This window comes from Lagopus leucura, unplaced genomic scaffold, assembly GCF_019238085.1.
Source record: "Lagopus leucura isolate 7727_CA_CO unplaced genomic scaffold, USGS_WTPT01 Super-Scaffold_100012, whole genome shotgun sequence".
In the NCBI taxonomy this organism is placed as follows: Eukaryota; Metazoa; Chordata; class Aves; order Galliformes; family Phasianidae; genus Lagopus; species Lagopus leucura.
In genome coordinates, this window is record NW_024962267.1 from 7,889,479 (window position 1) to 7,905,293 (window position 15,815).

Genomic DNA, 15,815 nt, shown 5'->3' on the forward strand with positions numbered 1-15,815 from the left:
TTGCACTTCTGAGCAGCCAGTTAGTAATGTACGGTGGAGAGATCCTCTCTTTCAAATCCCAGGGCTCCAGGCCATGCAATGCTAGTATTGCATTTTCAATTAGCTTCTGAGTGAATGCTTGGCATATGCAGAAGTGAACTGGTACACAATTAGCTTATTGTTCCTTTCAGCTTTGTGCTGAGAGGATCTGAAAGACTGAAGAAGAGAGAGGAGAAAAAATAGCCAAGCCAGCGGCATCTCTGTGGATGTGGAATAAGGGCACTGCTCGGCTCACACAGATCCACTTGCTAAGTCAGGAATTACAGCTGTTACTGAGGAGCACGCGGCGCGGCTCTCGGGAGGGTGCCGAGGGAGCCGCAAACCAGGCTCTGCTCTCAGGCACTCCAAGCTCTGCTCTCACCCACCTCACGCCAGCACTGCCATGGAGCCCAACAGCCCCAAAAAGATCCAGTTTGCTGTGCCGCTGTTTCAGAGCCAAATAGATCCCGAAGCAGCTGAGCAGGTAAGGACGATGAGTTTCTTTGGTTTATTTTTGAGGGAATGGGGTGGATGGAGGCAAGAGAGGGTGTTAACAGGTAATATGACCTAAAATCTTTCCTAACTTATGTTAGTATGACTACAGACTAAATGCTCTGGAGGTCATTGCGATGTCTGGATAGATGCAAAGAGAGGTGGATATGTGCTCCGAGCAGAATAAGCTTTCTTTGCCTCAGGGAGGTTTGCCCAGTGTACATTTGGTGTACATTTTCTGTAACTGGACTTGTTCTCTAATGCATACCTTCCACCTGAATATGCATTCTCAGTCATCTAAAGAACATTGTTTTTACGTAAACCAAAACATGAAGTTGATAATAGGTACCTAATAGGTATATTGCACAGTCCGGTTAGAAGACAGCTTGCCATTCATTTTACCATGAGAAAATGAGTTACATTTTGCATACAGACATGCCTTCAGTTATCTCCTGTATTTCACATGATTATTGCGGTCTTCTTTATGTCATTGTTAATGTGTTTTAAACACATGTGTTTATTTGAAATATGTACGTGTAAGTGTAGGAATGTGCCTGGATGTAGAATCATGTATGCATGAAACTAATATGTGTACTATTTACGTTTTGAATCACATATACAGATAGATGTAAAATATATATAGCAATACAGCAGTCTGTGTAGGAAAAGATGCCTGGTATTCTGAACAGCTATGCACAGATGTACATAAAGAAGGACACACACAGGCTTAGAAGAAATACTGGATAAGTCATAATTAGGTCACCCAGTATATTTCTCTCAGTGCAAGTCCTTCCTGACACTCACTTCTATTTTGGTAAGTCTCTTTTTAGTTGATACCAGGGGAATATTATAACCTTGACAGTTCTGTGTTAGTAGCCATAAAATCATTTGCACTTCTAGGACAGGTATCTTGTTTCTTGAATGTTTGGATGTTGTGTCTCTTAAAAGGCAGCTGTTTGCTGGAAAATGATGTGTGAGAGACCACTGAATGAAGAAGTGCTAGAAGGGTGCAGGAGAGAACTGCTGCAGGTCTTCATTTTGTCCATAGGTGTTTCTGAGCTATAAAATGTCTGTGCTTATGGTAAAGTCCTGCAGTTAATTCAAATAAGATGTGATCTGACATATTTCTGAACCCTGTGAAAATCTTAGGATTTGGATTTTGCTGCATTCCCATGGCTTTTGAAATGCTACGCCCCAAATTTTGACCAGTGTTTAAAGGCAAGCTTTTTTTTTTTTTTTTTTGGTGTTGAGAGATTAATTCCAAGAGCCAGGGGCATGTGAGGAAATTAAACTAGCAAATGCTGCTGCCAGCTACATTTGCTCTAATCTGGAAAAACCCTATTAAGCCCAGTGATGTAATTTTCCATTTACCCCTTTGAAAGCAAAATTTGAACCCAGCTCACTACAGATGTTGGCTCAGCAACTGAAAAAGAACAAACATACTGACATTGTGCATTTGTGTGAGGTTCGTTTCTAGCTTAAATACTCCTGATCACTCTCCTAAATTCAATAGAATGTCGATATAGCCTGAAGGTTTTAATGTAGCAACTTTCAATGTAAGAATGTCCATTACAGGAGAGTAGTCCAACATCATGTTGTTCAGCCAGTGTTAATGGAACAAAAAAAACAAATGAACTTTGAATAAGAAGAATTGCGTACAATCCTTATTCGGGATCATATATTCGTAGGTAAATATCTGTGGTACAGTGCTCTTTGGAAACATTATTTTGAAAGTCTTTTCTTCAGTTGAAGAATGATAATACCGACTCTGGCCACGATTTAGAAATCTGGATTCATCAGAAGACTTATGTCCAATATCAACTCTTGTTTATGCTTACAAAACACTTATTTTAATAATTACTTATAAAAGTTACACCACAAGTAGGTATTTGAATATATAAGCTCACCAGCTACTGCGGTTATTTTCATGCAGTGAAGTTAAATGTCAGTATTTTGAGAAACACATCAGTAATACACATCCAAAAACTTATTCAAGGTGTCTGCAAATCACAGAGGTATTTTGGAGGGCTCTCTGCCGTGCTTTGGCTTTCCATGCACAAGCAGCACGACCCCAATTGCTGTCAGTCCAGAAGAGCAGTGAGAAAGACAGTGAGGTTTTTTGAATGTTTGTAGTTGTTGTTATTGCTGTTTTTAACTTGATCTGATTCAGTCTCAGAAGGACATGGTGTTTGCTTTGCTCTGAGTGTGGGGTGGTTGGTGGTCCCTGATGGCTGCTCTTGTTTTCTGCATGTTACAGATCAGGAAGAGAAGGCCTACGCCAGCATCGCTGGTCATCATGAATGAGCACGTGCCCCCAGGTAAGTGCCAGCATACCATCTAAACTATTGAATTTGTATACTCAGTTCTCTGCAAATTGGTTTTTTTTAACTACATGATTTTAAAAATTCATCGTTATTTTCATAGCACTAAATATCACACAGTGGATCCTAGAATTATTTGGAGTGAAACCCATGAATCTTTGTGAATGTTGGCTTCTATATGGTGTCAGTATTTTAAGGATTTTAAACTTTGTAATTTTCTGCAGTATGCATAATGGTAAACAGGACTTTTCTTTCCCTTGGTGGATGCCATGGAGGTCCATGCAGTTGATTTTTCAGTCTCTAGAGATGCTAGCATGGCTCCAAGGCTAATTCAACAAAGGAAATTGCTTTGTAGAGCAGGTTGTTCTCCAGTTTTCTGATGAAGCATGTGATGTCTGTTCTCGCTATTCTTTTTCAAATATGAAAAATAATGTCTTCATCTGAGACTCTTCCCAGAAGTTTCTCTGTGAGGTGGGGCAATATGAGGTTGCAACGTCCTTTCTCAGATAAATGTGATTTTAAAAAAATTAGTCAGTGATAAGCTGGTCAGTAAGCATTATAAATAACGAAACTGCAAAAATGAATTTCAAGAAAAAAATCTTCAAGACGTAGTCCATTTAAAACACATTACTTCATATCCAGCTTTTCTTTCATGTAGCTCTCTGAAACATTATTTTCCTGCCTTATCACTTCATATCCTGATTTTTTTTAAAAAAAGATAGCTTGGGCTTTTTCTCACTGATATATGTCATAGATCCTTACTGTATGCACTAGCATCTCAGTGAAATTAAACCATCTTAGCTCTATTGGGATCTCCACTTACTGCTTCATGCTGATGGTCTCCTATTCTGATTGAGAGATAATACGGGTAGCTGAATTCCTGAGAACTGTGCAGAAGGAAGCATTTAGAGCACCCTGCTCTTCTGGTTGTGATCACTGCAGCATAGCCCAGGTTGGGGATGTTCAAATGTGTCATATGGCTAACACTGTTTTTTGAAACTGCAAGTGACCTGTATGTTTTTAAAGACTATTGCTTATCCTAGTTCAGAGAGTAGCAAGTTTCAGTGCCCAAGTCTCAGGCATTTCAGCTCTCAATTATGAAAGATCTGTCTCGGATCAACTTTCCTTACAATTAATGGGATCTATGATGCCTGTGTTGCTAGGACTTCATTTAAAGCAAACTCACCTTGGCTGTTAATCTCTTTTGCAACTTACTTTGTACGCTTTGTACTGTCATATTTCCTTTTATAAACAGATACTTGATACCGTACCAAATCAAAATCAGACAGAGAATAAGAACTCTTTTTAATTTGCAGGAAATATTAGTGTAAACAAAGTGGTGCATATCTGTTATCTCCTTTCCTTCAATGTTCATAATAAACCTTTAAATAAATCATTTTTATTATCAGTTAGGATTGCTGCAAGTGTCAGTCAACTTCCATGAAAACACAAGAGTTCATGTTCACCCTCTTCACTTGCATATATTTATTCATTTATATATTATCCTCTTACAAGGCATTGGGCACTAATATCAATGAAGGTATTATATGGTTAAATCTTGTTTTATTGCTTTTTAAATTTTTTCTACATAGTCAGAAAAAAATAGAAGCTTTGTAAGTACTTCATTTTCCTATACCACACCATGTGGTTTGTGCATGAGCACGTGTGTACATGTTTCCAAATGGTATGCTTGATGTGGGCAAGAGTTTTGAAAGGAAGGTGCACATGCAGCTATGTAAACTCATGGAATACGAGATCTGCACTGCTAATTTAGAGAGACAGACAATAGCTCTACAATGAAAGTATGAATAGTAAGTAAACTCATTAGGGGCATGGTCTTGAAAGATGTGGGGCAACTTCCAAAATAACTGTATACCTTCATCTTTCAGAGGAGTCAGCAAGTCCTTGCTGACCTTGCCACCTTGCTGATTAAACCCCAACCGCTAGCCTGCTACTGGGTTTTGAATCAAGTTCAATGGTCTAATGAATAATGATTCATCCTCAAAAATGGTTAATTCCTCTCTGCATATTTTTATAGTCAATAAAATAATAACAATAGTAAGACCACTACCTTGACACTGCCATAAGTTTCCTTAGAAGCACGACTCCCTGAATCAATAAGGAAACTGAGCAGCAGAAAATGTAAGTGATATTGTCAAAGCCAACAATTAAATTAGAGCTGGGCTAAACTAAAATCCAGTCTCCTGAATTTTACGCACTGAAGTACTTCAATTCCCTCATTAGAACAAACAGTGAAAGATATACTTCCAAGGGCTTCAAATGTGTGTTCCAGTGCAATTCTGAATGTTTAGATACACTCACAAAGTTTACTCAAATTATCTAAACTTCTTTTATTTTATAAAACAGAGAGAGACATTTTCTAAGAAACAGACTTTTCTATATTCTTGTTTTGCATCTGCTCTTGATTGCAGCATGAAAAAAGCAGCATTTTTGTGGTATTCTGGTGTTCTGGATCCAGAGCCATCTGGAAACCAGAAGAGAGTAAAACGTATTTGGAACTATAATAAATGCAGTTTGAGCCATATAGAGATCTCAGAGTTATTTTCTTGTAAGACTTCTCATCCATCCCTAGTGTCTACAACAGATTTGACAGGAATCTGTCTTCATGGATGTAGATAAGGGCCATTTTGCCATAAAGTGAAGATGGAGTGGCTACTGAGGACAAGTCATTTTAAGCAGATGGCAGCTACTCCCAAAACTGTAAGAGTCTGCTTGGCTTTCTTGCTTCCTAGGAATCTGGAAGGGCCAGACCACACTGGAAAGACAGGTGGTAAATGTGACTGCAGAGGCTAATAGTCAGCCCAGAGTATTGTTGCATTGATTGGTGTATCTTTTCCTGCTCACTCTGGTTGAAATCATATATGACAATTGCAAAGTTAGCAGAAGAGAAATCTGAATAGCAGCAGCATTGATAATTATTGCCGTGGACATAGTGGGTTTGTGAAGCAACAAAACGATGGAAAAAAGCTTTTTCTCAGAGATCTTTTCCAGTCTTAATGATGATCCTATGATCGTATGACCTGAGCAGAAAAGCTAGCACTAGAAGAATTAAGACTCAAATTATGAAGTTACTTACCCCTATTGTGATTCAGTTGCCACATAATGAGCTGTATTTTCTGAGAACCTGATGTTTGATCTCATAATATCTAGTTGATTTTAATTTTATTTGAAATTGCAAGACCTGTTTACTATCTGTGAGAGCAAAGATGAATGTTAGTGGGCAGAACTAGAGAAATGTTCTGCATCTCTTTCTATGCAGGGTATCTGTATGGGCTACTGGGGTAACCCAGTGATATCCTGCTATAGCCACAGTTGCTTATCCCCATGCTTTAAAAAAGCGACACAAGCATGTGCATAGTTTTAAAAGCACATTTACCTGCAGAAGAGCTTACATTACCCTGCAGAAGAGCTTACTCCAAAAATTGCTAAAGCTTCCTGCTTCCTTTCTCTTGGAATACCATTGGAGCCAAGAGAAAATAAAATTTTCTACCTTGAAAGCAATCATTTCTGCGCTGCTGTAGTATATTCACAACCTCCTGTATCCCTACCAAGTGTAGGAGAATAGATATGAAAATCAATTCTTGTTATCTGAAATACAAGTCTAGCCATGCTTTAAACCAGCAGTGTCACACTGCAGCCACTCAAGGGAAAGCTGGTAATGTTGTGGAGCAGTGGCAGCTGAGGAAGGAAAACATGTCAGACCATGGGTCAGGTTTAATGCCATTAGTGCTTACTTTGCTAGGAAAACACTGTCAACATTCTTGCATGGGCTGGCTTTGTCACAGAGCCAAGGCAACATCAAATAGTTCTGGCTGTCAGGACCTGCTCTAGTTGTGTCAGAGTGCTTGGTCTTCTTGAAGGATTGGAATATAGGTAAACATCAAGATAAACTTCTGCAATTTTGAATTTTCTTTGTGTTTGCTATTTCTATCTCTTTTCTACTCAGTTGCATGTTTTGGCATCCTTCCCCATAATGTAAACATTATGTGGTGTTTGGAAATAAAAAAACAGAGCAGTGTATATTGTAATTCTCCAGAGATGCCTTTTCATACTGTGTGAATTGAATTTCAAGGAAGAAAAGGTAACTCAATGCATCTGAGTTTTCTGAAGTCTGGAAATTCTAATCTGTAGGTAAGAAAGCTGTATTCATCCCCACTAAGGCTTGCAGCCTGTGTTTGGGTTTCAGCAGCCTTCTGTGGCTGCATCTCTGGAGCTCTGATGGGATGCCCCAGGGGTGGCATCAGTGTTTAGTTCAGCAGCAAACCATAGTCGGATGGCTGGTAGGATGAAAATTGGTTCTTATATCTGCTGCAATTCCATGACCACCCAAAACAGTTTTTTTTTTAATGTTAAATTTGTTGTCTACCATTTGTTAGCTTTTGCTTCTAAGTAGATTAATGTGTTTTTTTTCGTGTCTAATGGTTATGTTTTCTTCTAAGACGAAAGACACTTGCTGAGTAGGAGAAGATTTTCTGGGCAATAGCAAACCAACCCTGCAGCCCTTTCTCAGGCAAAACTCTCTCTGAAACTTGAGTCTGCAGAGAATTCTTGGTCTCACAGTTCATGAAAATTGATATGTTTTTCAAAAGCATGAGATCCTGGTAGGACACATTGCTTACTTTGGTTCAGGAAGTAGAAAGTGAGCAAGCCAAAGAACAGCTGTTTTCAATTGCAAATTTGGGCTTCAAATGTGGTAATAAAAAAAACTGTCATTAACTTTTTTTGGTCTAACTACTCATCCTTTCTATATGCTAAATTTGAATACCATTTATGCATACTGTTTTTATTGCAGTCTAGGACTTCATGGAGGTATGGCAATAAGCAACGACCTCAGGATTGGAACAGCTCTATGCACATTATTACTGGCACAGAGATGCTCAGAGATCAGGCTCTTTTGGTCAGGGTCATGCATACCTTTGTGTTCTTCAAGCCAGCGCTGTGAAGGGCCAGCTGACACAGTGAGACAATGAAATACTGAGAGTAAACACTGAATGAGAGCTTCTAGGTGACAGAGGGATTCCTGAGCTGGAAAGGAAATGTCAGTGCTTGAAAAAGCCTGCTGTTTGCAGGCTGATGTGAGACTGCAGATGTTCAGTGGCAAACTGCATCCTGTTGTCTTGCCCACTGTACCCAGATGCTCCTTTGTTTGGGTTGGTTTGCATTTACTCCATAGTTCAGGATCACAGAGTCCCAGAGGCAAGTCACAGCATTAGTTCCTCACACATACGCTGCATGAGTAAGGACTCTGTGATGTGACCTGAGAAAATAAAAGTTCACAGAGTTAAAATAAGTAAATACATAAATAAATAAGAACAGGAAACTGTGCTTGAGTTGTTTTTAATGCCACACAGAAAAAACATCTCATGGGTTCCAAACAGAAGCAATGAAGCTTCTTTTTTTTTTTTTTATTTTATGGGGAAAAAAAAAAAAGCTTAGCTGAAAAATCTTTCAAAGGCAGACACTCCCACACTGGCATGGGCAGGAGGCATGCTCTGCTTTCATGAGAAGGTGAGGATTTTATATCAGCCAAAGGAGCTGTCGTGCTGCCTGCAGTATGGTGCAGATTGCATGCTGAGGAGCAGATTCTGATTTGGCTGGGAGGAACTGTGAGATGCTCTGTCTGAACTGGAGGTTATCACAGAGGTACACAGATGCATTTTTGCTGGTTTGTTTTGAGGTTGTGACCATATTGGTTCACAAATATAAACATTTCTGGGGAACAATTTACTTGTTGTGTAAAACATATAGTCAGGAACAGTGTGAAATCAGTGCTGTTCTAAACGATGCAAGTTTAGACAAGTAAGCTACATGTTTTGAGGATGGAAAAGAGCTCATAGTTTTAGGCCTTCTGTTGTTCCAAACTGGTTGACTTCAGGTGACCACCAGGCCAATTTAGCTAACACAGTGAGGACCTCAGGTCAGTCTTCACTCTTCCTTTGGCTCTTGGAGTCATTCCTCCTAATAACATATTGTGCCTGTAAGGGTTATGGCAAGTAAAGCAGCCTTTGGATTGCTTTAATTTACATGGAGTAACTACTATGGTAGAGATATACAATGACTACAAAGTGTTACAATGCTTCCTCTTTAGGTATACCATGCAGTCCTCAGCTGTGCAGCACAGGATGAGTCTCTGCCACTGGCAGCTAAAAGCTTAAATCCCAGCCCACAATGCTGGATTCATTCTGCTGGGCTGAAGTGAGGGAGTTTGCAGTCAAACTGAGACAAGTTCCTGCCTTTCCTCCCCAAAAAGGTGAAGCACAGGATAAAAGCAAGGTTTGAAAACAATCTGGGTTGTGGAAAGGATGGAGTCTGACTGCAGAGAGGTGGTGAAAGTTGAACATTTACAGCCAGAACTTGGATTTCAGACCTAGATGGGAGTATGGGGCAGCTGAGGTGACAGAAGGCTCAGTCTTAATTTGGGCAGAATTCCATTTATCCATTTCTCTTGTTCCATCCTCAAATAGCCAGCAGGTGAATTTACTTTCTTTGTTATTTATCTGTGCAGCTGTGCTGCTTATGCACACTATGATGCTGCTTGTTTCTCCTGCTCTCCACCTCCTGTTGGTTTTGCATTTGAGGGGTCAATGTCCATGTAGATATCTGAAAGAGGAGGAGATATTTTTAGACCTGAACCTTGTACTATTCATCTGTTTTCCTTGTTACTTATATAACCATAGAAACAGCCTTCTTCCATCTCAGGAGATTATTTGCAAATAATTTTTAACATATATGGTTTCATGTTATATTGCCAGCTCCTTAATCATTCAGTGTCATTACTGATATGCTGTAGGACAGTTTAGGACAGTTTGCCTCTGTTGTCATCTGCACTGTGTATTGACATGACAACAAGATGTGCCACTGGTTGGGAATAGCAGTGTGGGGAATGATGGTGTTGTGAGAAAGTCACTTTGAGAGCTTCCAGCTTTTTAATATTTGTAATGCTTAGGAACCCTAACAGCCTTGTTCTGCATCAAATACTTTTATACTTCATTCAGCATATTTTGATGAGAAATGACAATAGAATGCTGTGTTTCCTATTTACAAAATGAAATATCTAAGTATATTTAATGACTTCTTATAGTCAAAGTGCTTAAGCTATCTCTAGGACAGCTATGTGGCTCTACAATTATTATTAAATGTTGGTGGCATTCAGATAACTTTTTTTTTAAACAAAACGGATTCAGTTTAGTCTGTTGCAAAACATACTGTTAGTATTTTGAGGGTGCCTTTTTAATAGTAAAAAAAAAATAGCGATAAATTGAAGTGAAATATGTTCAAAAAATGAGACAAAATTGCTTGAATGAGAATATAAAATGTTATGCTTTAAGACAGCCTAAATTATAATTCAACCATTTGATAATACTAATACTTTCTCTTTAAACATAGGGTAGAAACTAAAATCCATTAATACATGTTTCAGCCCTGCTGAGGAGATAAAGCACCACACAGTTTGCCTGACCTCTACTATTTATTACTTAATGCAGCACTCATTTACCATGGTGACGTATGCAGAATAAATAGATAATGCAGACAGATGAGAGAGAATCCAGCTTTTAGCACTAACCTCATTATGTTCGGAATACTGGGGAGGGAGTTGCACTTAAAGTATCAATCGCCTCATTTAGTGAGCTTCCAGAGGGGAAAAAAGAAAGCTAACTATTTATGTGAAGTAACCAAAGGTAAAGGCTCACGTCAAAACTCACCAAAAGTAGGAATCTGGACTGAAAGCTAGTAAAGAGTGTAAGGAAAAAGCTGCTACCAGTCAGGGAGCTTCTCATCAACTGCACAAGGCTGGACTGCTGAAAACTAGAGTGTATGGGAAGTGCAGAGCTTGGCTTCCCTTTCCTTAGGCAGGAGCTGGCTGTGTCACCAGCGATTAGGAGCAGCCTAATCTTTTACAGCCATCAAAGCAGCTGTAGAGTAGAATTATATTCTATGTTTACTGTTTTTCTCTACTCCTCCTCAAAACCCTAGTCCTATGTCTGTATTTAAAATCATCACTTGTAATATTTTTCTTAATATCTTTGCTGGAGGATCAGGATAATATGATAGCAGAGTAAAGTGCAGTTACATGCTGTCTATCTTTGCCTTTTCCCTGGGATACCTGGACACATGTACTGCAGAGTGTGAATGCCTTGGCCTTTTTTTTTTTTTATCTTGAAGATCAAACCATGCTTATAGAAGTCCATTAGCAGCACTGAGTGCACAAGAGTGCATTTTGAAGGCAGTATTTTCCACATTTCCGTATCCTTCATTCTGACAGCACATCAGAAGAGTCGCACCAAGCAGTGCAAGAGCTTTGTTGGGCCAGATGGAAAGTTCAGGAAAGCAGTAAGCTCTGCTGCATCCTCCAGTGCTGTTTATCCACGTACAGAGATGCCCAACAGACTAAACATTTCAGCAGGGTCTCAGCTCAGAGAAGACAAGCTTGTGGTGATAGTGTTCTTTGAAGTCTTTGAAGCCCTCTGCCTTAGCAGTTCTCTGGCAGTGGCAAAAGCCAAAGACGTACCTGAACATTTTCCCGCTCTTTTTCTGACCACCGCCAAGCAGCCCCCACACACCTGCAGTTCGTGCTCTGCCTTCTCCCTGTCGTGCTGGGATCCACAAGAGCTGGCTGAGACAGGCAAAGGACAGGAGAGCAAGCAGGACCAGCTGATCTCACATTCTTCAGTGCTGTTTTATAGCCTTTTCTTTTGAGTGGAATTATATTGAAGAACTAAAAAGTGACAGAGTGGAGGAAGGTGGAGAGAAAAGGCAAGAATGTTCTTTTTAAAGAATTGGGATCCAGATGTTTTGGTGCAGATCGACATGAATTTTTTACTTTCTGCTTTTGAAATAAGGTAAGTAGACAGAAGAGCTGCAGTTGTTCAGAAATGTGCTTTCATGCTTCCCAAAATGCTGATATTAGTGGATTACTTGGGCCTTAATGTGTATAGCATATCCTGTCGGAGGGTGTGGAACAATTAGTTCCACATGAATCACAGTGCTGTTCTGCTGATTGTGACAGTTCAAAGACGTAGAACACAAGAGACAGGGTACTTTTGCTCTGGTATTCCGTGAGGTTAGTAGAAATTCTGCTAAATGTCTTTGAAAATTACAGGCTAACTTACTCCAAGTTAACAAATAATCACCCTGTCATTTCCATCCTGTCTAGCCATGTTCATAGTGAGAATGAGATTCTGGAACCTCATTTTGTTGACTCTTTGAAAACTTCCAGATAGGAAAACAAAAAATGAATCTACAAAACTGACTTTTGCATATTCTTCTTGTAAAATGATGATAAACCCCAAGCAGCACTATTAATAGTAGTTAACTTGGTTTGAACATAAACTGACACATGTATTGTGAAGGGCTTTATGCATGTGCAGTCTCATCATAGGAAAGCAGAGCACTTGGCAAGGAGTAGTTTAAGACACGTTTTTACTGAAATCCTTGAGATACTATTCCAAAAAGGAAGGAAACTGCAAAGGCAGCAATAATAATTGGTGGCTAAGGAAGAGTTTTCTTTTGTGTTTGTTTTCTTCTCCCCTGACAAATGTCACTTTCCACAGTGTACAATACACAACTGTTCAGCTAGGAATTTTTTTTCTTTTATGGTTTTACAAGTTATCACAGCAAAGAAATGTTTGAATCTTTTAGTTTTGGCTGTTGGTGATGGCTTTTATCTTAGAGCTTAGAATGCTCTTACAGCTCACAGTGGAGTACTTGGCAGCTGCTCACAGATGAAGGTCCAGCTGCTGCCACTTCTACAAAAAGGTTGCCATCAGTGGATCAGTTCTGAGACATTTTCCATTGCAATTGATTCCTCTATATGAAGCTACTAGGAAATAGTTTACATGCATACCAGGGGATCCACTACTATTGAATTTCTGTTAGTTATGGACTTTTCTTTATGAGCTTTGCCTCAGATGAATTTAGATCTTCAACCTCTTTTCTGTCTCATTTGAACACAGACTGAACATAAAACAAGCAAGCAGCCAGGAAGTAACATGTTATTGATATTATTAGTTTTTGCTAGTGAATTCATAACTCATTACCTCAAGGTACTTAACCATTTGTATTTGAAAATGTTTGATGAACATGCTAAATCATTTCACAGATTGATACTTTGGCTTGAGCATTTGAATCAATGGGCAAACTACTTGGAGTGTGAATGTGCTTTGGTAACATCTGGTAAAACATAAGCCACCATTTGCAAATATTTAACATTTTGACAGTATGTTTTGCTTGGATATAGTAGTTTCAGAGGGAAGTTTCTGCTCTTTGACCCTGTTTCTCTGAGTATTTGCCAGCAGTCACTGAACAGCTCTGGCCTTCCTCAGGCCTCTCAAAGCAGTCTTCGTCTTCACTTCTCACTTAGTGCCTTCATGTAAATCTTTTCTTTCACTGTTATGCTCCAGGCTAGGTATGGTTATTCTTTGCATTTGGAAATTGTCCTTACCCCATACAGAAAAGATGCAATCTCTCTTGACATCCGCTTTTGTGTCAGAATAGTCCTGGTGTCAATATAACCTTAGCATTAGGTAAGTTCTCCATCTCATTCAGAAAATTATGAGACTATGTCAATTTTCCAGTCCTTGTCCCTTGCCTTGTTCCATCTCTCTGTTTTTCCAAGGCCATCTTGTACTTCACTTTGACCTTCCAGCATCTCCCAGCACCCAGAAATGCTAGCTGTCAGATTCTCCTCCCACTGCAATGACGCTGTTTCCTGGAGTCACCAGAGCTCATGCCAGAAAATCAGCATCACCCTGATTTGCATATATTTGTTCCACAAAGAAAGGAGATTTTCTTACCTACGTTTTTCAATCTACAAGAGTGTTAAATTGTCCTAAAAGAATGCCCATAAAAGAGAGGTGTGTATAGGTCATCACGTGTCTTCTTAGTATCACTTTTTACACGTTTGAGACTTGAGTTTACAACCAGCCTCTAGGTCCATAGGCCAAGTATTTTAAATTCTGCATTGCAAGCACACCAGTTTGCTTCAGTTTGACTGTTATTTTTCTTTAGTTAAATGAATTAATCTGAGTCTTCAAAGATGTGACTATCAACTTGACTGTCATTATTTAGTTTGGATATTGAATAACAGTTCAACAGGAAGCCAGTAGGCTGAAGTTCTTTCCATGTGGTAGTAACTTGGAAATGGTTAATTAAATAATAGAGTGGTTTGTTTGTTTGTTTTTTGTTTTGTTTGTTTTTTTCCAAACTCATGCTATAAATCTTGGATAAAATCTTGACTTCGAAGTCAATGGTAGAACTTCCTGTCGCTTATGACTTACTGAAGTCAGCAGTAAAATCTTTTTTTTTGTGTTTCATATCTCGTAAATTCTCTTTTGTTTTGCTGATACAGACCTCAGATTTGACCTAGTATCTGCACTGTGCAGCCTTCAACATGGTTTGAAGTTCAGAGCTGGAATTGTTATATCTGGAGCACTGCTCACTTCCCATCAAGCCTAGTTAAAGTAGGCATTGAAGGTACTCCCCTTTTTGAAGAGGGCCGGTGTGTAATAGGTGCAGATGACAAATAACAAAGATTTGGGATTAAACTTACCTCTGTTTTGCTATAAATGGGAAAAAATATTTTGTACTTAACTAGATGATATTGTCTCGGAAGCAATTAATTTATGGAGCTCTGACGCCAGGTATGGGCTGCCCCTGACTTGGTACTTCTGGACACAGTGATACCTCGAGGTTCTGCTGGGGAGGTCTGCCAGCCTTAAAGCCACAGAGTCCACACCGGTCAGCTACAAATTATATGGAAAACTTATTTCAGAATAATTCCCTCAAAAACAGTGAGATATTTATCTTGGGATGAGAAAATGTATTATTTAAGAGACCAAAAGGAAAAAAAAAAATAAGTTTTTGACTTTCTTCCTTTTGATTCCATTTATTTAGCCAGTTGTTCTTTGAGAGCCCTCTCAATTGACTTCACCCAAGAGAAGACTGTAGTGCTTAGAAAGCAACTCCAGGAAAGTAGCTCCAAGCCTAGCACTGATGGGAAGCTAACTCAGTTATTCCATCAGTCATTAGTTATTCAAAGAGAACCTCTCTCTCTGGAAAGAACTGCCAAGCCTAGAAGTGTCCCCAAATGTGCTTGATGAGGAGCTTCTGGCCAGGAAGCTCTCCTCCAGCATTCCTTACTCACTGGGCTCATCACAGAGCAGGGCCAGAGAAGATGCCTCATGAGCACAGAAGTGCAAGCCTTGTGCTATAAGGAACTTCTGCATGGAGAGACTTTCTCAAGCCAGATTTTTCCACAAAGCCTGCTTTGTCTTCTAGTAAAATCACAACAGAACTAGTCAGTAAAGTAATCAAAAGTATAAAACAAATACAAACAGCAAAACATACTCACATATTACAAGGTGCACAGCACAAGGAATGTGGCTGTGCTTTGCTTAGTGTATGATCACAAGCATTCAAGAAGGCAGAAAGGCCAATTCAGTTGCTCTTTATTCATCACTATTCATTATTATTAATTATTAATTATAAAGGAGAAGGCAAATAATGAATTTTGTATTATTTTCCAATGTATATACATATTTTTTGAATTTATATTTAAGAGGTTTGGGCCATCGTAGGGAGGGGAGAACAGAAGGCTGACAGCATAATGCTTAAGAGGAATGATTTTTTGCTGCTTGTTATTAACAGTTGACAGCCGCTCTCTGTAAGGCTTGGAACAGATTCATCACTGTTATATTCTAGTTTAATGCCAGTGAAACTAGACTGATTTCCATGTGTCTGGCATGAAACTGGAACAAGAAGCTGGTAAGCAGGCAGTATAATTCCCTTCTGAGATCTGTGTGATGTGAACAATACATTTAGTTTCACGTTTGAGGTTTGTAATGTCTCCATTTACTTCCAAATGAGATTACAATATCAGAATGTACATTTTAAAGCAATTTTTATCTGTGTGATTTATGGAAGAGTTTTATTCCATGCTCTTATGGCTGTGCAGTTGTAGGTAGG

The 15,815-nt window shown here is 39.2% G+C and overlaps 1 protein-coding gene across 1 annotated transcript in view; it reads left to right on the forward strand.

The window, feature by feature from the left end:
- Positions 1–273: 273 nt before the first annotated feature.
- The window catches only part of PPP1R1C (protein phosphatase 1 regulatory inhibitor subunit 1C), a 41,191-nt gene continuing 25,649 nt past the window's right edge, over positions 274–15,815 (forward strand). Inside the window, exons 1-2 of the mRNA XM_042874915.1 lie at positions 274–502; positions 2,768–2,828. Coding sequence (XP_042730849.1) covers positions 422–502; positions 2,768–2,828 — 142 coding nt within the window. The 5' untranslated portion in view covers positions 274–421. The remainder of the gene's footprint in view (positions 503–2,767; positions 2,829–15,815) is intronic.